The sequence below is a fragment of the Pecten maximus genome, chromosome 4, assembly GCF_902652985.1.
Source record: "Pecten maximus chromosome 4, xPecMax1.1, whole genome shotgun sequence".
NCBI classification, from domain to species: domain Eukaryota; kingdom Metazoa; phylum Mollusca; class Bivalvia; order Pectinida; family Pectinidae; genus Pecten; species Pecten maximus.
In genome coordinates, this window is record NC_047018.1 from 20,990,823 (window position 1) to 21,015,816 (window position 24,994).

At 35.5% G+C, this 24,994-nt stretch overlaps 1 protein-coding gene across 1 annotated transcript in view; it reads right to left on the bottom strand.

Annotated features, from left to right (window-relative positions):
- Window positions 1–309: 309 nt before the first annotated feature.
- The window catches only part of LOC117326433 (ubiquitin-protein ligase E3C-like), a 32,944-nt gene continuing 8,259 nt past the window's right edge, over window positions 310–24,994 (bottom strand). Inside the window, exons 8-25 of the mRNA XM_033883182.1 lie at window positions 21,051–21,227; window positions 20,884–20,903; window positions 20,369–20,493; window positions 18,035–18,216; window positions 16,902–16,988; window positions 15,816–15,970; window positions 15,257–15,471; window positions 14,319–14,423; window positions 13,526–13,610; window positions 12,597–12,691; window positions 12,003–12,144; window positions 10,550–10,794; window positions 9,865–9,989; window positions 7,828–7,918; window positions 7,253–7,351; window positions 6,757–6,913; window positions 6,156–6,286; window positions 310–3,066 (exon numbers count right to left, since the gene is read on the bottom strand). Of these exons, the coding sequence (XP_033739073.1) occupies window positions 2,896–3,066; window positions 6,156–6,286; window positions 6,757–6,913; window positions 7,253–7,351; window positions 7,828–7,918; window positions 9,865–9,989; window positions 10,550–10,794; window positions 12,003–12,144; window positions 12,597–12,691; window positions 13,526–13,610; window positions 14,319–14,423; window positions 15,257–15,471; window positions 15,816–15,970; window positions 16,902–16,988; window positions 18,035–18,216; window positions 20,369–20,493; window positions 20,884–20,903; window positions 21,051–21,227 (2,407 nt within the window). The 3' untranslated portion in view covers window positions 310–2,895. The remainder of the gene's footprint in view (window positions 3,067–6,155; window positions 6,287–6,756; window positions 6,914–7,252; window positions 7,352–7,827; window positions 7,919–9,864; window positions 9,990–10,549; window positions 10,795–12,002; window positions 12,145–12,596; window positions 12,692–13,525; window positions 13,611–14,318; window positions 14,424–15,256; window positions 15,472–15,815; window positions 15,971–16,901; window positions 16,989–18,034; window positions 18,217–20,368; window positions 20,494–20,883; window positions 20,904–21,050; window positions 21,228–24,994) is intronic.

The following is a 24,994-nucleotide window of genomic DNA, read 5'->3' on the forward strand; positions in this document are numbered from 1 at the left end:
TCTGACCCACAGCTTTGCTCATTGATACTTCATAACTCAGTTGAAATCGTCTATACTGTACAATATATTTATTTCTGCTTTTGGACTGCCTTCAGACATTGTTTCCATCGTATAGCTATGTGTTACTCATAATCATAAAGAAGCCATTTGCCCATATTTCTAAGGTTGACATTTAGACTCATAGAAGAAGTTGTTTAAATGGAGAAGTTGATGCCTGATGGACGGTGAGCTAATAATTACCGATTCAAAAAGTTACCGGGCAGAGAGATCGGTGATTACTATATTGCAAATGTATCAAGCAACAAAACATTTCTAGAAATAATTTATTTCCAAAACAAATAAATTAATAATGAGATGACATAAAATGCATTCAATGAACAATACTTCAACTTGGAACTTGTACATTATACTTACCTGCAGTAGCAGAATATAGATAATATTTAATGTAAGAATAATTGTTGATAATTATAAACACATACTGGTTATGTGAAGGACGATAAAATCAATACAGCTAACAATCTTAACTCTACATACACTAGTAAATGTTTATTTTATGCTTGGTGTAAGAGTTACAATTCACTATAAAATACTAATTGTGTATATATAATCTTAGATTATTGAAGTAGATCAATCAGCTTGTGTTTTTTATTAAAATTACTCAGACATTTTTTATGAACTAAGTGTAAATGGAATCTTACATCCCAATTTCACAAAAAATATTTGTTCCCATTTTCAAAAACCAGCTCAATGGGAACTTCACACGTTTTGTAAAACAATAAGAAACTGCAAAATAAAACTCTCCTAGTTGTTATAAAGTGTGCACAACCAGGAATTTTTATAAAATGTATATCATGCCAAATATAAACTGCTAATTTAAGCAAAGTAACAATGACTAAAAAAGTTCATATCCTTCTGACTCGTTTTCTTTTGTAATATTTTATTGAAATTTTCTAATTAAATGATTTTATTTTTCACTCTTTGAAGATGTTTTTTAATGCATGGAATTAATATGTTTTATATTCCATCTTTATCAATCACATGCTAAAATTTATGATGCAACTTGTTGCAGCTTATTTTCCATAAACAAAAATTTAAATTGGATTTGAAATTTTGACAAACAGTGTATAAAAAAATCCTTATGCCAATATTCTATTCCAGACCCACTGTCTGTATAAGATATAACATCTAATCATGTGGCATAACTTACATTTTAAAAACAACAACAATTTTTGTTGAAACATAACATACCATCTCTAACTATATTCAACACATAAGAATCAATATTTCCTCTCTTAAACTGTACATCAAATGCCTCTATAGTGAAAACATGACCGTACTGGGTGTATGTTTGATCAAATCATGTTCATGTATATGCAGAGGAAATATCATTTGATTGTTATCACAAATTCTATAATGGCAAAAGAGATACAAACATCGTGTACTATGAAAAATTAAGTTTTCAAATGTATAAGAAACTGGAAATTTGGAGAGAATGTTTCTACAAGAAACTGATTTCGCCACTTGCCTTCAAGCAGCTAGCCTTAAAATATGTATTTGACAATCAAAATATAATGCAATCTCAATAAAAAATATCAATTATTAAAAAGGAAAGAAAAAAAAAAACAAAAAAAAAACACCAATGATTTAATGTTGCTTTAAAGTCTCATCTCCATATTAGGTTAGCAGTGATATTACAGGTCTTGTGAAGATCGTTGAGTTAAATCTATTATCATAAGTAGAACGTAACTTTGACCTGTGAAGGAGATGTTGTTACATGTTACATGTTCTTTATGACTTTAAACCATTTGTGCTTGATGTCCTACTGCTGAATAAGGTCAAAGGTAAAACCTTCAGATTTTGGCATGTTATGGTAGGAATGAGAAATACTATCTATACAGAAACATTCGCTTCTCTTTTATGAAGAGGGAGACCAGGATGACCAATTATTTGAAGATCAGAACCATTACATGTAATATTAGGTATGTCCACATGTTCAGGTGTATTGTGTCCAGTATAAAATATCTAGACATTAGTGGTAATAACTTGGTTATAACGCTGGACAATTGATCTTTGTTCCCTATAGAAATACTGGGTTAAACTCGCCTGTAATGATAATCCATATTATACTACAATTGGAGGTCAACACAAAAGATCGTTATAGTTCAACTAAATCAAGGTTTCACCCGAAGGAGATCCGCTCACTCCATTATGTAGGACTACCTTAACAAGGATTTCACATTATCTACTCTAACTAAATCAAGCTTTCATCCGAAGGAGAATCCTAAGAAATAATTATGTGTAATAACTATGTTTTAAAGTGTAAACCATCTTTCTGTTTTATTTTCATTTATGTTTCGGGCATGCCAAAAAATAATAGAATTTGTAGTGGTTATGATGGAGAGTTAAACTTTTCACTATACAGTGAAATGTACAATGCAGTTCTAGGAACAAAACCCTGCAAAGTTGGAATTCCTAGTATCCAGCACTTATTACCACCAAGTAAATTATATCACATCAGAATTTTACAAAACTATTGAATTATCTCATTCATGCTTTTTGAAATAAGTTTTTAAAACTGTTTCTGGATAAAAGTCTCATGATGATGAACAATTCACAGAATGATACATCATTGTATGATGTTAGCTCCATTAACAACGCTGAATGTATGATGTCATCTACATTAACAACGCTGAATGTATGATGCTAGCTACATCAACAACGCTGAATGTATGATATCATCTACATCAACAACGCTGAATGTATGATGCTAGCTACATCAACACTGCTGAATGTACTATGTCATCTACATCAATAACGCTTTATGTATGATGTTAGCTACATTAATTACGCTGATTGTAAGATGTCATCTTCACCAACAAAGCTGATTGTAAGATGTTAGCTAAGTTCAAATCCTGATTCTGATTCCACTGCATATAACAACTTCGTTTTCATTGTCTTTTCATCACTAAACTCTGGAAGTCGTAAAAGGTTCATACAAGTGCTTGCTGTAGGGAGTCGATCTGGTTCATTCCCGCCATAATGTACACAGAATGCTGGGTACAGGTCCTGAAATGTATATATTATCATATATCCACATATCAGTTAGTAATGAAATATTTCTGATTGAATTGTGAAAATCTGCCAAAAATATTTGAAAATGTATCTAACCAGTATTAGATAGAAGAGATAGAGATACTGACAGAAATGTTCAAGACCATATACCCATGCAATACTGTAAATAGACTTATTATGGTAGCCACAACATATACTTAATTACATGAAGAAAAATAAATGAATAGAAAACATCTAAGACATAAATTTGTCCCACTCCTCAGTGTCCTGTACAGAAGGGGTCAAATGTCAATCCTTTAACCTTGACCAATGACCACCAGAACTTTGACCAGGTATAGAACTTGATGTTATGATACTAGGGTGTAAATAAAACGAAACAAATATGTTGATTGGTTCTCAAAATATTACATTAATTCAGAATAATGGGATTCAACATAAAATGGTAGGGAAATAATCAAAGGGCCAAAGGCCCTGAGAAACGTCAGGGTCTGAGGTCATATAATAAGAAATTTAAAATTAGATTTTATAGTCATTTACATTTGTATCAGATAAAATGTCTCAATCTGGTTATTCCTATTCTATATATATTCAAGAAAACGTGTATAACATAATTATCTACTGACAACTTTCCAATAGCTGAGTATATATAGTTCTTTCCCTATTTCTTTAATGCTTGTGGAAGATTATTGATATACTCCTGATTCAGTAAAGCTGCTTGTAAACTTTGAAATAAATCAACTGAACGACAAATTTGTCTATTAACAGAACATGTTGTACAACCAAAGATAAAATCCAAGATGTACACCCTAAGTTTTTTTAATTTTATTTATACCATAATTAGGCCTAGCAAACATCTATTTTATGACCCCTAGTAACATATTTTAACTCCGATAGAAAATTGCGGTCGCATTGTCCGACGAGACATATCTAGTTTTGACATCGACGCCAGTACATCAGTCACGGATCATAATCATTAGATTCTTTTCAAATAAACAAATAATAACCTTATTTGATAAAATCCTCACGAAAAATGGCAATGTAGTTTGTTACAACTTGCCTTCAATTCCTGGTGATATTTCTTGCGTATTCTAGGGACATACAAATGAATATGAAACTGCGAACGGTCGTTGGTTTAGTTACAGTAGACATAACCGCCATTTTGGCCGATTAGTGATGAGTCACGTGACAGCTGAAGTTATCTCGTGGAATGCTCGGGTGCATTTGACTACGTAAATAGGGTTGGTTTTAGGCTTATATGAAATGTTACTTCATATGAACTCAGGATGAACATATGAGTCTAAGACATGTGGATAGTTTCTCTGTGAATGCATGTAAATTTCCACGACGCTCAAACTGATTTTTTAACGTCAGGGTGCCTTTGGCACCTGCCGTTATAGGCATGGTGGGAAAATGTTGTTACTGATAGATCTGTTCCGGCTAACTATTCCTCATTTCTGTCATACAAATGATATACATCCGCAGCCTAATATAGTTCCTATTTTGATAGCAATTATTGACACAATTTAAGTGATGTAAACCGTGTTTAGTGCAATTATTTAAAATGAAATGTTAATGTTTGGTGTTCTAGATTATTTTAAAGTATAATTATTAACCTTTTCCCTCGTCAGTATATACAATTTTGTTGGCGTAGGATTACGTAGTTCCGTCTCGATACCTGCCTTGAAAACGAAAGTAGCAAAATCAGTTTGATCGTCGTAGAAATTTACATGCATTCACAGAGAAACTATCCACATCTGTTCATCCTGAGTTAATATGCAGGAACATTTTATAGCTTAAAACCAATCCTATTTACGTAGTCAAATGCACCCGAGCATTCCACGAGATAACTTCAGCTGTCACGTGACTCTTCACGACACTAGTCAGCCAGACTGTAACTAAACCAACGACCGTTCGCAGTTTCAAATTCATTTGTAAGTCGCTAGAATACGCATGAAATATGACCAGGAATTGAGGGCAAGTTGTAACAAACTACATTGCCGTTTTTTGTGAGGATTTTATTAAATAAGGTTATTATTTGTTGTTTGAAAAGAATCTAATGATTATGATCCGTGACTGATGTACTGGCGGTGTCAAAACTAGATATGTCTCGTCGGACAACGCGACCGCAATTTTCTATCAGAGTTAAAATGTGTTACCTAAGGGGTCATAAAATAGATGTTTGATAAATAAAATTTTAAAAACTTCGGCTGTGTACATCTTGGATTTTATCTTTAGTTGTAGTTACTTGACAACATGTTCTGTTAATAGACCGATTTGTCGCTCAGTTGATTCTTTTTTCAAAGTTTACAAGCAGCTTTACTGATTCAGGAGTATATCAATAATCTTCCACCAGCAATAAAGAAATCAGAAAAGAACTATACTCAGCTTTTGTCAGCTGATATATATGTTATACATGTTTTCTTGAATATATATAGAATAGAAATACCAGGGCCAGATGAAGACATTTCATCTGATGCAAATGTAACTGTCTGACTATAAAATCCAATTTTAAATTTCTTATAATATGACCTCAGACCCTGACGTTTCTCAGGGCCTTTGGCCCTTTGATTTACTTTCGTTTTCAAGGCAAGATCAAGACAGAACTACGTACTCCTACGCCAACAAAATTGCATATACTGACGAGGAAAATGTTTATATTTATACTCTAAAATAGTCTAGAACACTGATCATTCATATTTCATTTTAAATAATTGCAGTGAACACGATTTACATCAGTTAAATCGTGTCAATAATTGCTATAAAAATTGGAACTATATTAGGCTGCGGATGTATATCATTTGTATGACAGAAACCGGAAGTTGTTAGCCGGAAACATAGTGTCACTAACAACATTTTCCTACCACGACTATAACGGCAGGTGCCAAAGGCATCCTGACGTTAAAAATGCATATCATGACATGATTTTATAAATTATATGAAGAAGATTCATGACATCATGGTGTGTTGGCATTAATATCACTGAAGCTGAATTATTACAAAATGAAAACAAGAAACCTTTTGTAAAACATCTTTTAGTACAGTAGAGTTTGACATCACTATAAATTATGATTATAGGAACAAACCTTGAAGCCAAGCAGAGGTGGCCTAGAACAACTTGTCACAAACTTGAGCAGCTGTCGTTTCTGACGATTGGTAAATTGTTCGACCACTTTCCAAAACATCTGGATGATGGGATGACTGTCCGTATAACCCCCTGTTAACACACATTGTAATAAGATCATCATTTCATTTTGTGATTTGATTGGATCATATGATTTACACAAATAGCATCAATTTTAGCAGGAAATTAAATGGTTACCCCTATGGTTTCCCTATATAAACTATTGTCAAGTTTCCCAGGGACAACATGAGACCCTAGGGTTATGAAATTCACAAATTTGATAAACCAACTGAAAGACCCTTTCATCTATCAAGAGTATTTGTTTTTGATTCTATCATATCATATCAGGGTACTGAGAAGAAGATTTTTCTAATTTTGCTAATTTGACCTTTTTTGGCCCCACCCATCAGCCCCTAGGGTCAGTCTGGGTTAATATGACAAAAAAGGAAACATGTTTTCGAAAGCTTGCAAATACATTTTTCATCATCGTTGGTAAAAATAGAAAATAGGAATTAATTATATTAAACACTAGATCAATTTCTATGCAAAATGTACATCTTTACCAGAATAGTTGGTGTGGCGTTGCAAATCTTCAATGTTCACAGGAGTTATTGCCCCTGATATCAGAACCTGAAGTTCATGGTGATCAAACATGCGAAGCCAATCAAGGTTCAGGACATCTGACATACCCTGTCGGAAAGCTGTGCACTGTACACGTATCTGTCAATAAAGGACACACTCTCGTATAACTATATAAATCTGAATGGTGAATTCTTTATTCTAACAACCACTCACCTTGTCTAAATGGCCTATGTACTCCAATCAAATCAGAAAAAAATTACCTGTAATATAAGCTGTAAGCTTGTTTTTACATTCTACTGAAAATTTTTGAAACATATCCTTTGTTTAATTATTTAATACTGTTCAGACAAAGAAAAAACAATACATTTCTGGTATACACACATATCTAGCTTAAAGCCATGTTGGCCCCTATTCTATGACCATGAAATGTTCTTGACTAAATCGTTCATATTCCGCCCATCTAACAAGAGAACTCACCTGCTTGTTTAGTTTGTGATCAGCCATTAGATGTATATACTCTATTCTGTTGTGGTTGTCCACTGCAATCTGGGGTCCCCCCGGTTTTAACTCTATAATCTGACAAAGGAAAAATTGAACAACATTTATATGACCACAGTACAACATTTATATGACCACAGTACAACATTTATATGACCACAGTACAACATTTATATGACCACAGTACAACATTTATATGACCACACATGGTCGTATGGTTAAGTAGATAAGCTGGCCCAACCCACCTCGTCCCTGTTCATGAAATCATATCAACACATTTTCTCAAGGTTTGTCAATTTTGGTTAGATTGATGATTTAAAAGCTTCTAGTTTAAAACTTGTCTTGCATATCTGCTTGAAATGCTTAAGACTGGCCTTCAAATTGGAAGGTAAATGAGCTGCACAAGGCATCAATCAATGTTGTTTTTCAATAAATCAAACACTGTCTTGTCTAGAGACATGGCAATGTATACAGGAGTTATGCTACACAGCTACTTTGATTTTGGATACCAGGTATATTGAATTTGTGATGATGTAGCATGATTTTAAACATACTTTTGTCTGACCAAAGTCATCATTAACAGTTGTGAAGTCCAATCCCAAGTCCACAACATCACCCTCGTATGTTTTCAGTGACAAAAGATTCCTACAAAGAATGATAATTCTATTATTACAAGCTTTATTCATAGTTAGTTCATTTCAAAATACATTTTCTATGTAATTCAAATTATTTCATGTTAAACTGTATATGTATATCCCTCTGTATGTACCTGTATGTCTCTCTGTGACAAGAGAGGCTGTATTTACCTGTTTATCTGTATGCCTAGAGAAGCTGTATTTACCTGTAGATCTTTGACTAGAGAGGCTGTATTTACCTGTAGATCTTTGTCTAGAGAGGCTGCATTTACCTGTAGATCTTTGTCTGGAGAGGCTGTATTTACCTGTAGATCTTTGTCTAGAGAGGCTGTATTTACCTGTAGATCTTTGTCTAGAGAGGCTGTATTTACCTGTAGATCTTTGACTAGAGAGGCTGTATTCACCTGTAGATCTTTGTCTAGAGAGGCTGTATTTACCTGTAGATCTTTGTCTAGAGAGGCTGTATTTACCTGTAGATCTTTGACTAGAGAGGCTGTATTTACTTGTAGATCTTTTGTCTAAAGAGGCTGTATTTACCTGTAGATCTTTGTCTAGAGAGCTGTATTTACATGTAGATCTTTGTCTAGACAGGCTGTATTTACCTGTAGATCTTTTGTCTAAAGAGGCTGTAGTTACCTGTAGATCTTTGTCTAGAGAGAGTGTATTTACCCATTTATCTGTATGTTTAGAGAGGCTGTATTTACCTGTAGATCTTTGTCTAGAGAGGCTGTATATACCTGTTTATCTGTATGTCTATAGAGGCTGTTGACCTGTTTATGTCTAGAGAGGATGTATTGATCTATTTATCTTTGGGTCTAGAGAGGTTATATTGATCTGTTTATCTGTTGGTCTAGAGAGGATGCATTGATCTATTTATCTGTGGGTCTAGAGAGGTTATATTGATATGTTTATCTGTTGGTATAGAGAGGTTGTATTGATCTGTTGGTCTAGAGAGGTTGTATTGATCTGTTGGTCTAGAGAGGTTGTATTTATCTGTTGGTCTAGAGAGATTGTATTGATCTATTTATCTGTGGGTCTAGAGAGGATGTATTGATCTATTTATCTGTGGGTCTTGAGAGGTTATATTGATCTGTTTATCTGTTGGTCTAGAGAGGATGCATTGATCTATTTATCTGTGGGTCTAGAGAGGTTATGTTGATCTGTTTATCTGTTGGTCTAGAGAGGTTGTATTGATCTGTTTATCTGTTGGTCTAGAGAGGTTGTATTGATCTGTTTATCTGTTGGTCTAGAGAGGTTGTATTGATCTGTTTATCTGTTGGTCTAGAGGGGTTGTATTGATCTGTTTATCTGTTGGTCTAGAGATGTTGTATTGGTCTAGTTATCTGTGAGTCTAGATAGTTTGTATTGATCTGTGTATCTCTGGGTATCTTTGAATCAAAAGAGGCTGTATTTACCTGTATTTATCTGGGTCAAGACAGTCTCTATGTACCTTAACTATTATACGCCAATCAAATTTTGATGGGCATATTATGGTACAGCATATGTGTCTGTCTGGTTAAAGTTCATTTGAAAGTCAGATCATGTGTTGTTTTCATTTTCGGCATGGATGTTCATTTGGGGCCTAACAACAATATGGATTTAATTTGGGAAAATATATATTTTTTTTAATTTTGAAGAATATTATAAACATCAAGGACAACAAAATATTTAGATAGGGTCAGATGGGCATATTATGCAACTGTTTATGTTGCTCTAGCAGCTCTTGGTCTAGATAGGATATATTTACCTGTATGTCTGTTGGTGTAGAGAGGCTGTATATGTACCTGTATACCTATTGGTCTAGAGAGGCTGTGTTTACCTGTATGTCTGTTGGTGTAGAGAGGCTGTGTATGTACCTGTATACCTATTGGTCTAGAGAGGCTGTGTTGTTTACCTGTATGTCTTTGGGCCAAGAGAGGTATTACCCTGTGTTTGGGTTTAGATAGCTGTATTTACCTGTACAACTCTGGGTCCAGAGAAGCCAAATGATGGATGTCAAGATTGCCGCCATGGCGACTGAGTATCTTTGAGAGGAAGAAACTTGCAAATGGAAGTTCCACCAGCATGTTTTCATAAATAGCCTGTAACATAACATAGCTCCAGTTATCTTACAAGCATGTTAAAAATTGATTTGTTTCAACAGCAAAATGCTGCTATTTAGAGCTGTTCCATAGATCACATGAACATATTCAATGGAAGGCAGCTTATTTTAGACGGAGCTACCTAAAGTAAACAAATTTACTTTTGTATTTCAGCTTTGAAACACTCACCTACTGCAAAATTATAACATATTAATACTAACAAAAGGGAAGACTGGAATTACTCTAAGGAATCTTAACTGATTGCATTGATTACACCTGTATTTTATTAAATAAACGATGTATTGCATTATTTAAAAAAAATATTTCAGTCAAAGATCATTGATGTAAATCGGGCTATCCCCTTTCGTATTATAATCTAAGATGGCGGCCGATTTTTACCTGCAGGGATAAGCCCACCCCCGACTTTTGCCCATTTTCAGTGCACTAGTCCCCTGGGCTTAAACCCGGTAAAATACGGTACCAGGAAATTGTGGGTTTCTAACAATGCTACTAACTTGTAATCCTGAATTCACAGGGTTTGTTTGTCTAAATGTACTTACCTTGCCAAGCATCCTGCCTAGAAAGTAGTAATGCTTGGTATAATTCTCCATCAAAACAGAAGACTTGGGGTTGGGGTAGAGAAGCTGGTCTGTTGTATGGCAGAACATTCCCCGGTTAGGATCAAACCCAGTCTTCAGCAACTCGGATAGGAACTCTCGGAAGATGCCTCCTCCATCAATTCCTGCTTCATCCAAACCAGCAGCATTGATCAGTTGTACACGCATCTTCAGTTTTAAGTTCGGCTCTAGGAAGAATGATGAACCAACATTTAAACATTGTTGAGAGGTGATCAAACAATAAAAGAGGTCCTAAATCAACCGTGATTTATATACTAGGGAGAACTTAAGATACATGTCATCTGTGTAGGTCTTTTAGGCATTTCTATAAAAGTCACCAGAAACATACTTAGTGCCCACCAGTGTACAGTTTTCATCGGTTTTATGTTACTTAAGTATAAAATATATGTTATGTACTTTTTTTGTACAAGAGACCAAGGGAAACCAACAGATGAAGTGTGAGGGAGATACTTCTTGTACTTCTCACGAAAAAGAGATAACAAGGATTGTTTATGGATGGACTGACAGCAGACCATGGACAAAAGGTGATTTGAAGGGTCATCTGATGATGGTGGGCAAATAAAACAATTGTATTCAACAAAACATTTATCTTTTGTATCATCATTCAATAGCTTTCCTTCCTTCAAATTCAGTTACTTTAAGAAGCAGCCCATGCCCCCTTCTTTCCAACTATGAGTAATTTAAGTCAACTCCTTTAAAACATTACAAACCCACAATTTCAGAACAAATCAGATATCTGATAAATGATGGTATACATTCTTATATCCTCTGGTCTACCACATTCTTCAAGCCTTTGGTTTACCACGTTCTTAAAGCCTTTGGTTTACCATATTATTAAAGCCTTTGGTTTACCATACTATTAAAGCCTTTGGCTTACCATATTACTAAAGCCTTTGGTTAACACATTCTCAAATCGTTTGGTTTACCATATTATTAAAGCCTTTGGTTTATCATAATCTTAAAGCTTTTGGTTAACACATTCTTAAGCCTTTGGTTTACCATATTACTAAAGCCTTTGGTTAACACATGTACATTCTTAAGCCTTTGGTTTACACATTCTTAAAGCCTTCAGTTAACAAATTCTTAAAGCTTTTGGTTAACACATTCTTAAGCCTTTGGTTTACCATATTACTAAAGCCTTTCAGGCTTTGGTTTACCATATTACTAAAGCCTTTGGTTAACAAATTCTTAAAGCTTTTGGTTAACACATTTTAAAGCCTTTGGTTTACCATATTACTAAAGCCTTTGGTTAACACATTCTTAAGCCTTTGGTTTACCATATTACTAAAGCCTTTGGTTTATAATAATCTTAAAGCCTTTGGTTAACAAATTCTAATAGCCTTTGGTTAACAAATTCTTAAAGCCTTCGGTTTACCATTTTCTGGTGAAAGTTTATCAAATGCATCCTCATAGATGTAGTTCCTCCGAATCATTACTGAAATGGAAGGTCCTGAAAGGAAGTGAGTCATTTCCCCTTGGTGTTCCTGTCGGTCAGTCTGAATCAACTTCTGAAGAATCTGTGAAATGGAGAGTGAATCACATAATGAATGTTTATGATGTATACTACAGTCCTAGGTGTCTATGGTGAAGACTAATCATGAAGGCAACTGAAATTGGCAATACAATATATCTAGTTCATTGTTTGGTCAAACTATCAATTTGAAAGTGGTCAACATTTGGACAATAATGAAAATATAGAACAGGATACAGCTTTACCTTAGGTATAGTAATACATTTAATTGAAGTAAAAATACGTAAAAAATCATTTTCAAACTGAATACTTTTCAACCATGTTTTAAGTAAATGGACATTTCAAATTATGTGTATTATTAAAATATCAAAGATTACCTTTAGATTATTAGACTCATGCTTTATTATTTCAGGGACAAACATTCTCCGGTACCCAACGGTCTGAACAGATACTCAACCCAATTCTGACCTTTTCAAACCATATTTACTATTTACTGACCTTGAAACGTTCTTCAAATGTGACAACAAATGGAAGCTCAGTAAGAATAACCAGATTCTTAACATCTGTATTAGATAAAGGTGGCCCATCTTCATCTGAAGATCAAAATAATTATACATGTAATGGATTTGTTGTCTCACTGAGCGGTACATGTAATTAGATTTCAGAAGGTGTGATGATTGGATATGTTAAGGGAGTTATGATTGGATATGTTAAGGGTGTGATGATTGGATATGTTAAGAGATTTATGATTGGATATGTTAAGGGTGTGATGATTGGATATGTTAAGAGATTTATGATTGGATATGTTAAGGGAGTTATGATTGGATATGTTAAAGGGAGTGATGACTGGATATGTTAAGGGAGCTATGATTGGATATGTTAAGGGAGCTATGATTGGATATGTTAAGGGTGTGATGATTGGATATGTTAAGGGAGCTATGATTGGATATGTTAAGGGAGCTATGATTGGATATGTTAAGGGAGTTATGATTGGATATGTTAAGGGAGCTATGATTGGATATGTTAAGGGAGCTATGATTGGATATGTTAAGGGAGCTATGATTGGATATGTTAAGGGAGTTATGATTGGATATGTTAAGGGAGCTATGATTGGATATGTTAAGGGAGTTATGATTGGATATGTTAAGGGAGTTATGATTGGATATGTTAAAGGGAGTGATGACTGGGTATGTTAAGGGAGCTATGATTGGATATGTTAAGGGAGCTATGATTGGATATGTTAAAGGGAGTGATGACTGGGTATGTTAAGGGAGCTATGATTGGATATGTTAAGGGAGTTATGATTGGATATGTTAAGGGGGTGATGACTTGATAGCCCAAGGAGTGATAATTGAATATGTTGATTGGTGAATGCTTATGCTGTCTTATTGACAATAACTTAACTGTTTTATGAATATGATACTTACCCAGGGCTGTTTTTGTCAGAGATTTCATTGCTCCGAATGGCCTCCTGGTGAACACAGAACCTTGAGCTCTATAGATCTGAGATGGCTGAAATAGAATACATAATTACAGTAATCTAGTTTGAGGAAAAAAATCTGTAAATTATCAGTATTATTCAACAGTGTATGTTTTGTATCCTTTAGGTTTGGGAAAAAGAAATCAATATTTCCCCATATTTGGGTGCAAGATTGTAACAAGAGGCCTATGGACCTTAACGGTCATCTTACTTTAAAAGACCCTAGAACTATCATAGAATATATACTAAGTAGAAGTATAGTGGTACTGACAACAATTGGGAATTATGCAATACTGTATAACAGAGCAACGTTAAAAAATAAACCATCTCGGAATCATTCCAGGCCAAATTGAGTTGAATTTCAGTGGTGAACTTGAGAAAAAAAATCAAAACATGGCGGCCATCATGGATTTTTGGCCAACCAGAATACTAACAACACATGGCCAATGCCAGTGGTATTGGAAAATATGTTTAAAATGTGTTTTTCAAGATTGTGGTCATCTTGGATTTTGGACCAACCCAAATAATAACATCACTTGGTCAGGACTATCTCAGTATCATATAAGGCAAGTTTGAGCTGAATCTCACTGGTGGAGCATAAGAAGTTTCAAATGTGAAAAGTTTTAGGGCAGATGAGGCACAATGGCTTTTGGTCATCCTGAAATGTTATGACTTTACCAAGATCACATGGTTTAAAAGATGCAACAGATAACTCAAATTATCATACAAGGCCTACTTACCTTATCAGCTTGGATAGATACTCTGTCAGACAGCCAGAAATTGTGGGGACAGAACATTCGCCGTGTGTCTCTGGAGTAGAGTTGTCGGACCAGTGAGGAGGTCACCTGTAGGCAAAACAATATTCAACATTGAGTATATATAGGTCAAAGTATAAATCTGTATTATTATATATATATAATATATAATAATTATAAAACATTTCAGATTAGCATGTATGTAAAAAGACCCTCCAATATCACAACCAGTATTGGATTTTTTGTTTTAGTGAATAAACACTGTCACCTTCATCAGACAAATGATCAGTGAATTGCATTTACACTGAGGTGTGAGATGTACCAGAATGTAATCGAAGTGACAGGTCTTTACATCTACACTATAATCTTTTATTACATAATGAGTTTGATTTTCCTTAACTATATGCATAAGCTTTATTTTGAACTATTTCACAGCTAAAATGACTATTGCACAGTCACGTGTGAACAATTGAACACGTGTGACATTTCGGAATTCGGTCATGTGCCAACTATTGAACACCTGTGACATTTCGGAATTTTGACACGTGCGAACTATTTAACACCTGTGACATTTCGGAATTTAGTCATGTTTTGGAATTTGGTCACATGCGAATTATTGAACACCTGTGATGTTTCAGAATTTAGTCCTACACTTTCAAGCGTCTAAGTCACTCAGATGTCAACACTGCTAGACAAAAGCCATGGCGACTTCTAGGCCTACAGGAAAGTAAATATTTCAGTGATTCTGAGTTTGTTTAGTGATTATGTAATAAAACAAGAATATCTTGGGTGTCTAAACCTCTCACCTCCTGATAGAGGTGGGCTTAAAACGAACAAAAAAACTTGTAGGATATGCAAACAACAACATAAATTCATATTACAGTACTGGTCAGGAGGAGATGAACATTTAAAACATGATTAACCTTAAACAGGTAGGCCCACATATGATTGTTACGATCCTCCTCTTCCTTCTGTCTCGGTTTGTCTTTCATGCCAGCCTGTATGAGTGCCTGGTGGTAATCCTCGGAGATTGACAAACGTGTATCTGGGTTGGCCAGTTCGATTACACCAAGACAGGTGTCACGTAAAACAAGGGTCATCGGGATAAGTTCCTCCAAGCTGAATGGCATACTGCTGGCTATTTGTCCAAATGATTAAAAAACTTTTTTTAGAAAGATATTAAAATATCGAATTGCCAAAGGAAAACACTTCCGAATTAAAACAACAGAGAATACTGACACAATAACAAAACTGTAATATAACTAAAAATGGTTAAAACAAGAGCAAAATATGAACAAAAAATAGAGATTTGTATGGAGACCCTTGTTATTAGATTATTAGTGATTATCACTGCTTACTCAGAAGTTGTTATCAAAGGCCACTTATGAGGATTTCTACCGAACAACCTTCTCCAACGCTCAAAAGCAGGCTTAAAAATGTCAATTAGATAGTTTTGCCAAATGTTAGGAAAATGAGCCTTACCTTTGGTATCTCCGTAGAAGTCAGCGTCATGTATGGTGTATAGAAAGTGGTTAAACATTGAGCAGAAGATTGCTAACAATGGCACAATTCTCTGGATATCCTCGTTAGACAGATCCACACCACAAGCCAACATCTGAATGAGGGAGGCCTCCGTACTGACAACATTAACAGTTATAATATCATATGAAATGTTGTCCTTTGATTCAAATTGAACTGTAAGGCAAACTTAATACTATCCACTCTTTATATGGTTCGTGGGCGGGATATCAACCATTTACATCATTATGACACAGAGATTTGATCCAAAGGAATAATTCTGGTAGAGTGTTTTTGCCTATTAATGGCAAGGGGCAAATTATGATGGGATGTATTTGTCCTTATTTCCACTATATGTGGTTCAATCTACAGCCCTATCCCTCAATTCCCTGGAACATATCAACTTAATTTATACAACATATGATCACATGCACTAGTAATATTTTAATCAAATATGGTTACTGCTTGTTCAGGCATTTAAAAGAAGTAGGATTTTGAAATAAAAATGTTCTAAATTTACATTTAAGCCTCTTTGTAGAATATTTCATTTAACTAAAAAACGTCTTCAAGAATGCATCCAGTGCAGATCAAAAACTACCTTTGACCCATTAACCTTGATGAATGACCACAAGTATAGGGTCAGGTGTATAGCTTGATGTCATAATACTTTGGTTTAAATATAAATCACATCTGCTGAAGAGTTCTCAAGATCAACATGGATTCAATTCAGAACTGGATGGGAAACAATGGGCAACACTATACCCCCGAATGGCAGGGCAACATTTTTAAAAAATTGTTTTTAACAATGTTTCTCTTAGCATTAGCTGTCACGCTTCAATTAATGTGTTCTTTCCAGAGTATTCTTCACAGTAACTTATAGAAACAGACCTAGTGAGAATAAAAAACTTCTTATAGTGAAATCTGGCCAGCACCATCATTATGGTCCCATCATTCTTTTTATTTAAGGTTATGTCTGCAATGAAAGGCAAAGTATCCATCAGAACTTCAGATTTTACATTAATAATAGTTTACACAAAAAATATTGCCTACCCCATGACTGTCCAGTTACAGGTAGTCGTGCAGACTGACCACAGACCCCGGATGAACGACTTGCTGAATGCTAAGCTGTACAGCAACCTGTAATCCAGAATTAGTAGTGTAAGAATAGTCCATAAATACAAACTATATTTTACAACAATTTTGTTACAAAGTTTCATCTGGTATTAATGGCTTATTTGTTAAAATTACACAAGGAGTTTTAATATGGGAGTTAATTGGAGTAACTGTGTTCATGCAGGATTAGAGATGGAAAATGCTCTGACAAGATAATTGATGGCTGGATAGTGTGATAATCAGGTAATTGGTGATGGCTGGATAGTGTGATAATCATATTAGTGGTGGATGGATAGTGTGATAATCATATTAGTGGTGGATGGATAGTGTGATAATCATATTAGTGGTGGATGGATAATGTGATAATCATATTAGTGGTGGCTGGATAGTGTAATAAACGTATTAGTGGTGGCTGGATAGTATAATAATCGTATTAGTGGTGGCTGGATAGTGTAATAAACGTATTAGTGGTGGCTGGATAGTGTAATAAACGTATTAGTGGTGGCTGGATAGTGTAATAAACGTATTAGTGGTGGCTGGATAGTATAATAATCGTATTAGTGGTGGCTGGATAGTGTTATTATCGTATCAGCGGTGGCTGGATAGTATAATAATCGTATCAGCGGTGGCTGGATAGTATAATAATCGTATTAGTGGTGGCTGGATAGTGTAATAAAATAATTAGTGGAGAGTGGGAAAACCCAATTTTTGTGGCTTGATAGCTATATTAGGGCTGCCATATTATTGATGGATGACTGAGGGCTAGACAGTTTGGGATGACTGGATCTATGGTGACAGTTATGGTAGGACAGTTAACAGGACAGTGGCGTATTCAACTGCTAGACCAATGAGACCTGTCTGTCAATTTACTTCTCTCTCCTTTCATTGATCTATTAGTATGCAAATAAAAAAGGCCATATTTGCACTCCTTGTAATCAATAGATATTTTTTCCAGTTCAATGCAAAGTATACCTTTTTAAAGGAATCATAACAAACTAATTGCTAGGTGATGTGAGACTAATAACTTATGCAAATAGATATTCTAATTAACAGTCTTGTACCAACTTTACCTGACTTTGTGTATTTCTAAGTGATGATGTGACATCAGAGCATGACAGATGACACAGATGGCTGAGACAATGTCATGTGACATCTTGTTTCCAAGACAATCAATGACCCGATGTACAAAGTTTGGAGAATTTAAAAATGTCATGCAATCTTGCTGTATCTTCTGTAAACCATCTGTTGGAAACTGTAAGGAAAAAGTTACTACAGTTATTAATTCTATAAGGTGAAAGACCTCAGTTTAATTATTTTGTTTTTTGAACTAATTAGATAACCTCCTCTTATATGTCATGTCATTTATCAACAAGAAATCCCAGAGGGATCTTGGCGCCCACCATTGAATGATCTTTATAGGTTCCATGTCAGATTGATCTTTTCCCCACTTTTCCCTTCCTTTAAGTCTTACTTATCTGTGTAAATTCAGAAACAGCCCTCTAGTACTATTCAAACAAGGGGAACCTATATATAGAATTTAAGATTTAGCTATAATGGCTGTCTGTCGGCCATGTTGTTTTTGTATTGGTCCCAGTATGCAAAACTAGGCACTGAGGGGAACCTACATATGAAATTTGAAAAAGATCCCTTCAGTACTTTCACAGAAATAGCGATAACAAACTTCAATTGTCAAAATCCAAGATAGCTGCCTGTCAGCCATGTTGTTTTCTGATTAGTCTCAAAATGCAATATGCATAGCTAGGCACTGAGGGGAACCTGCATATGTAATTTCAGAAAGATCCCTTCATTACTTTCTGAGAAATAGCGATAACAAACTCAAATTGTCAAAATCCAAGATGGCTGCCTGTCAGCCATGTTGTTTTCCGATTGGTCCCAAAATGCAATATGCATAACTAGGCACCAAAGGGAACCTACATATGAAATTTGAGAAAGATCCCTTCAGTACTTTCACAGAAATAGTGATAACAAACTTCAATTGTCAAAATCCAAGATGGCTGCCTGTCGGCCATTTTGTTTTCCGATTGGTCCCAAAATGCAATATGCATAACTAGGCACCAAAGGGAACCTTTATATGAAATTTGAGAAAGATCCCTTCAGTACTTCCTCAGAAATAGCGATAACAAACTCAAATTGTCAAAATCCAAGATGGCTGCCTGTCAGCCATGTTGTTTTCCGATTGGTCCCAAAATGCAATATGCATAACTAGGCACCAAAGGGAACCTACATATGAAATTTGAGAAAGATCCCTTCAGTACTTCCTCAGAAATAGCGATAACAAACTCCAATTGTCAAAATCCAAGATGGCTGCCTGTCGGCCATGTTGTTTTCTGATCGGTCCCAAAATGCAATATGCATAACTAGGCACCAAGGGGAACCTACATATGAAATTTGAGAAAGATCTCTTCAATACTTTCTCAGAAATAGAGATAACAAACTTCAATTGTCAAAATCCAAGATGGCTGCCTGTCGGCCATGTTGTTTTCCGATCGGTCCCAAAATGCAATATGCACAACTAGGCACCAAGGGAAACCTACATATGAAATTTGAGAAAGATCCCATCAGTACTTTCTCAGAAATAGCGATAACAAGAATTGTTTACGGACGGAGGGACGGACGGCCGGACGGACGGAGGGACGGACGACGGACGACGGACGCAGGGCGATTTGAATAGCCCACTATCTGATGATGGTGGGCTAAAAATAAGCATACTTGGTATTAGATATTACTATAAGTCCCCTAGCTCCCCCCCCCCCCCCCCCCCCCCTCAAAAAAAAAAATGATAACAGTGACCATGATCTTGACCCAAAAACCATGAAAATTGAACTAGTCCAAAGATATTTTGACCCCTTGTATTTTTGTGAAGTTTGATCAAAATGCCAGAATGCTACAATGGATTTTCTAAAAATAATAATGGGGATCTTGAACTTGACCTGCAAACCCTAAACTTGAACTTGTCCAGGATATAATGCTCCTTTGAGTCAAGTTTGATCAAAATCCCTCAAGGCATGAAGCCGCTCAAGCACCCACAATGATTTTCTAAAAAAGTTACAGCAACCTAGACCTAGCCCGAGTTTTCTCTTGTGATACATATGTACGTAGGTATGTACATACGTACAGGATGGACGAAGAGGAAAGCTATAGTTCCCCCATTTCCATCAGTAGGGGACTAATAAACTAAATTATATGAAATGAATGCAATACACGTGCTTCAATAGGTCTATCTATTTCTTTATGCTCTATTGTCACTTTCTGATTGTTTTAAAGAGACTTTCCCCCACTGGCCTTGTCTAAAATCATTGAGTATAACAGCTTTGGATGCTCAATTCCAACAATATATCTCTATGGTTAAATGCAAAACATCTATTAATTATCTGGTACCATACCAACTGGTCGACATCCATTTCATCGTCTGAATCATCGTCATCATGGACCTCCTGAGTTGGTAAGCTGGACAATAACTTCTTCAGCACAGATAGGAAATCTACTGTCTGTTTGGTGTTCAGAACTTCTGTAGATTGAGAATAATATGTGATTTGGAACAATGTTCATTCTGACATTAATCCTCAAATCAGGATATTCTATCCATATCAATATTTGTTTATGTTTTTGTCTGATGACATATCTGATTCACTTCCTAAAGATCTAAGTTATCAGAAGTTTAAAGTTTGTTATTAAAGCATACAATTGACTTTCTCATCTTTTGGTAACACCATATTGTAATAGTTTAGAAATAGCACCACTGGTTCTGGGTACAATATACATCAGCATGTTACACAGTCCCATAGTAGATAGAACACATGTCCATTTTCAATGACAGTTTTCTGATTTTAAGGATTATTCCCAAATGGAAACATTGTTCTTTTTTTCTACACTATAAGCTACTTTTTTAGTTATTTACTTTGAAATTTTGAAATTAAACTACGCATTAATAAAACTTCTAGACCTTATTTTGATTATCACAATAAAAAGTTATCTCACCTATATATTTATCAGCTAAGGTCACAAGTGCACCAAGCAGCCAGGGTGTCATCTCTATAGATGTACTTGACCTTTGTGACCTTCCATTAACCCTGTGACCCCTGTTTACTGTTGATAGCTGTGTCAGATATTAGAGCTTGGATGAGATCAACAAATGGAAATGGAAACCTTCCATAGGCCATGGCAGGGAGGAGAAAGTGTTCAATCTGTTCACTGTAGGCTGGGCATAGCAACGACTGACATACAGCCTTCAAAACTGAATGACTACAAAACAAAAAAAACAACACTTCTACACAAAAACTAGATATACATTAATAAAGATATTTCATCAGTCACTCTTACTGCTGTCATTTCCTGTAAATTGCCTGCTGCACCATATATATGCCTACACAAGGCAAATACGACTCTTTGTAAAACCTATTAACAGATTGACACACTGACAGATAACCCATGGCTTATACATTGAAACTAATATGAATGTAACACCAAAGGTATATGGAAAACTTTACTATCATATGTTTTGATGAATAAATCAGGTTATGCTAGGTGTGCACATGATTACAAAGAATATAACTAAAAACATATTCTGTAAACAATGCAAATGATTTTTGAATGTTAAATTTACTTTGAATTCTAAAATTCTTTTCACAATATTTTATATACAGTCAAACTTCGATGTTTCGAAGTTCAAGGGACTAACAGAAAAACTTCGATACAGCGGGACTTCGAATTATTCATGGTTGACAATAGATCGATGTTTTCTTGATAATGACCATATCTGTTAACGTTACATGTCCTCAGTGTCTTCGTGTTGATCGTCGCCTGTCAGGCTCACATCGAAAAGTTTAGTTAATTTATACCTCAAACCAGAGACCTATATACTATATAGGTCTCTGCTCAAACACAACAAAATAAAAATTCTTTTCATTAATTATACCTAAGCATTTTATTAACTAAACAAAATATGTATCGGTTACAAAACACTTATATCGTGTTTAACAGATAAAACAAAAGAAGTACAATGCACACTTACGTAAGTCGTTAGGCTTTTCTGCTAAAGACACGTGCGTTTACGTTATGTGCATATAAAATACGGAATGCCGATCGGTTGGAGAATGCATGATTGAATGACAAATAATCGATTTACTTGGATATTTATGTATAAGTTTGAAACGTGACACTTTGAATATGAGTGAAGCCATCGCTAATTGTTTGTGTTTAAAATTGGTCCGGTTGTTTTACAGTTCCGTAAAATTTACTCACCGACCGCTGATTTCAATGGCGGCGGAGATTATCAGAGACGACTTCCGAAATGTTTTACCGGAGTGATTAAATGTCATGGCTTCTAAATACACTTTTTATCTATCAATTTGGTCTGATTATTAATAAACCTCATGACCGGGAGTGACAACACACGCTATCGTTATCGCTATTGTCAGTCAGGGCATTTGGGGGAGAGGTGTGAAATCTTGCCGCAGGGGTCACGACAAACACCTGTCCAGTGGTCAGTACAGGTAAATTTTTTGTTCGAATCATGAAATGTCAATTACCTATAATATCATAGCTAACGGGTCATGAAAAAAGTTCGATACATCGAAAACTTCGATTTATAAAAATTCGAATCATACATAGTTTCGTTAGTAGTGTTATATAGTGAGAAAATTCGGGACCAAGCAAAAAGTTCGATACAGCGAGAAATTCGAATCAACGAAGTTCGAATCATCGAGGTTTGACTGTACCTTGAATTTTAATTTTATACATACTTTTTAAAACAAATCACCAATTTAATCAAAAACATCAACAAATAGTCTGCACAGGCAGATATTGATAGCCCATACTCATAAAATTATGTGATATAATTCTATTACCTAGTTTCAAGTATTGGTACAGTAAATATTAGCGTATAGTGCACACATTTTTCAAAAATTGATAAGTGAAACAAGAGATCCCAGAGGGATCTTGGCGCCCACCATTGAATGATCTTTATAGGTTCCATGTCAGATTGATCTTTTCTCTACTTTTCCCTTCCTCTAAGTCTTACTAATCTGTGTAAATTCAGAAACAGCCCTCTAGTACTTTTCAAACAAGGGGAACCTATATATAAAATTTAAGATTTAGCGATAACGGCTGTCTGTTGTTTTCGGATTGGTCCCAAAATGCAACACCAGGGACCAAGGGGAACCTACATATGAAATTTGAGAAAGATCCCTTCAGTACCTTCTGTAAAATAGCGATAACAAACTTCAATTGTCAAAATCCAAGATGGCTGCCTGTCGGCCATGTTGTTTTCCTATTGGTCCCAAGATGCAATATGCAGAACTACAGACCAAGGGGAACCTACATATGAAATTTGAGAAAGATCCCTTCAGTACTTTCTGAGAAATAGCGATAACAAACTTCAATTGTCAAAATCTAAGATGGCTGCCTGTCGGCCATGTTGTTTTCTGATAGGTCTCAAAATGTAATATACATAACTAGGCACCAAGGGGAACCTATATATGAAATTTGAGAAAGTTCCTTTCAGTACTTTCTCAGAAATAGCGATAACAAACTTCAATTGTCAAAATCCAAGATGGCTGCCTGTTTTCTGATAGGTCTCAAAATGCAATATGCATAACTAGGCACCAAGGGGAATCTACATATGAAATTTGAGAAAGATCCCTTCAGTACTTTCTCAGAAATAGCGATAACAAACTTCAATTGTCAAAATCCAAGATGGCTGCCTGTCGGTCATGTAGTTTTCAAATTGGTCTCAAAATGCAATATGCATAACTAGGGACCAAGGGGAACCTACATATGAAATTTGAGAAAGATCCCTTCAGTGCTTTCTCAGAAATAGCGATAACAAACTTCAATTATCAAAATCCAAGATGACTGCCTGTCGGCCATGTTGTTTTCCGATTGGTCTCAAAATGCAATATGCATAAATAGGCACCAAGGGGAGCCTACATATGAAATTTGAGAAAGATCCCTTCAGTACTTTCTCAGAAATAGCGATAACAAACTTCAATTGTCAAAATCCAAGATGGCTGCCTGTCGGCCATGTTGTTTTCCGATAGGTCTCAAAATGCAATATGCATAACTAGGCACCAAGGGAATCCTACATATGAAATTTGAGAAAGATCCCTTCAGTACCTTCTCAGAAATAGCGATAACAAACTTCAATTGTCAAAATCCAAGATGGCTGCCTGTCGGCCATGTTGTTTTCCGATTGGTCTCAAAATGCAATATGCATAACTAGGCACCAAGGGGAATCTAAATATGAAATTTGAGAAAGATTCCTTCAGTACTTTCTCAGAAATAGCGATAACAAACTTCAATTGTCAAAATCCAAGATGGCTGCCTGTCGGCCATGTTGTTTTCCGGTAGGTCTCAAAATGCAATATGCATAACTAGGCACCAAGGGAAACATACATATGAAATTTGAGAAAGATCCCTTCAGTACCTTCTCAGAAATAGCGATAACAAACTTTAATTGTCAAAATCCAAGATGGCTGCCTGTCGGCCATGTTGTTTTCCGATTGGTCTCAAAATGCAATATGCATAACTAGGCACCAAGGGGAACCTACATATGAAATTTGAGAAAGATCCCTTCAGTACTTTCTCAGAAATAGCGATAACAAACTTCAATTATCAAAATCCAAGATGGCTGCCTGTCGGTCATGTAGTTTTCAAATTGGTCTCAAAATGCAATATGCATAACTAGGCACCAAGGGGAGCCTACATATGAAATTTGAGAAAGATCCCTTCAGCACTTTCTCAGAAATAGCGATAACAAACTTCAATTATCAAAATCCAAGATGGCTCCCTGTCGGCCATGTTGTTTTCCGATTGGTCTCAAAATGCAATATGCATAACTAGGCACCAAGGGGAGCCTACATATGAAATTTGAGAAAGATCCCTTCAGTACTTTCTCAGAAATAGCGATAACAAACTTCAATTGTCAAAATCCAAGATGGCTGCCTGTCGGCCATGTTGTTTTCCGATTGGTCTCAAAATGCAATATGCATAACTAGGCACCAAGGGGAACC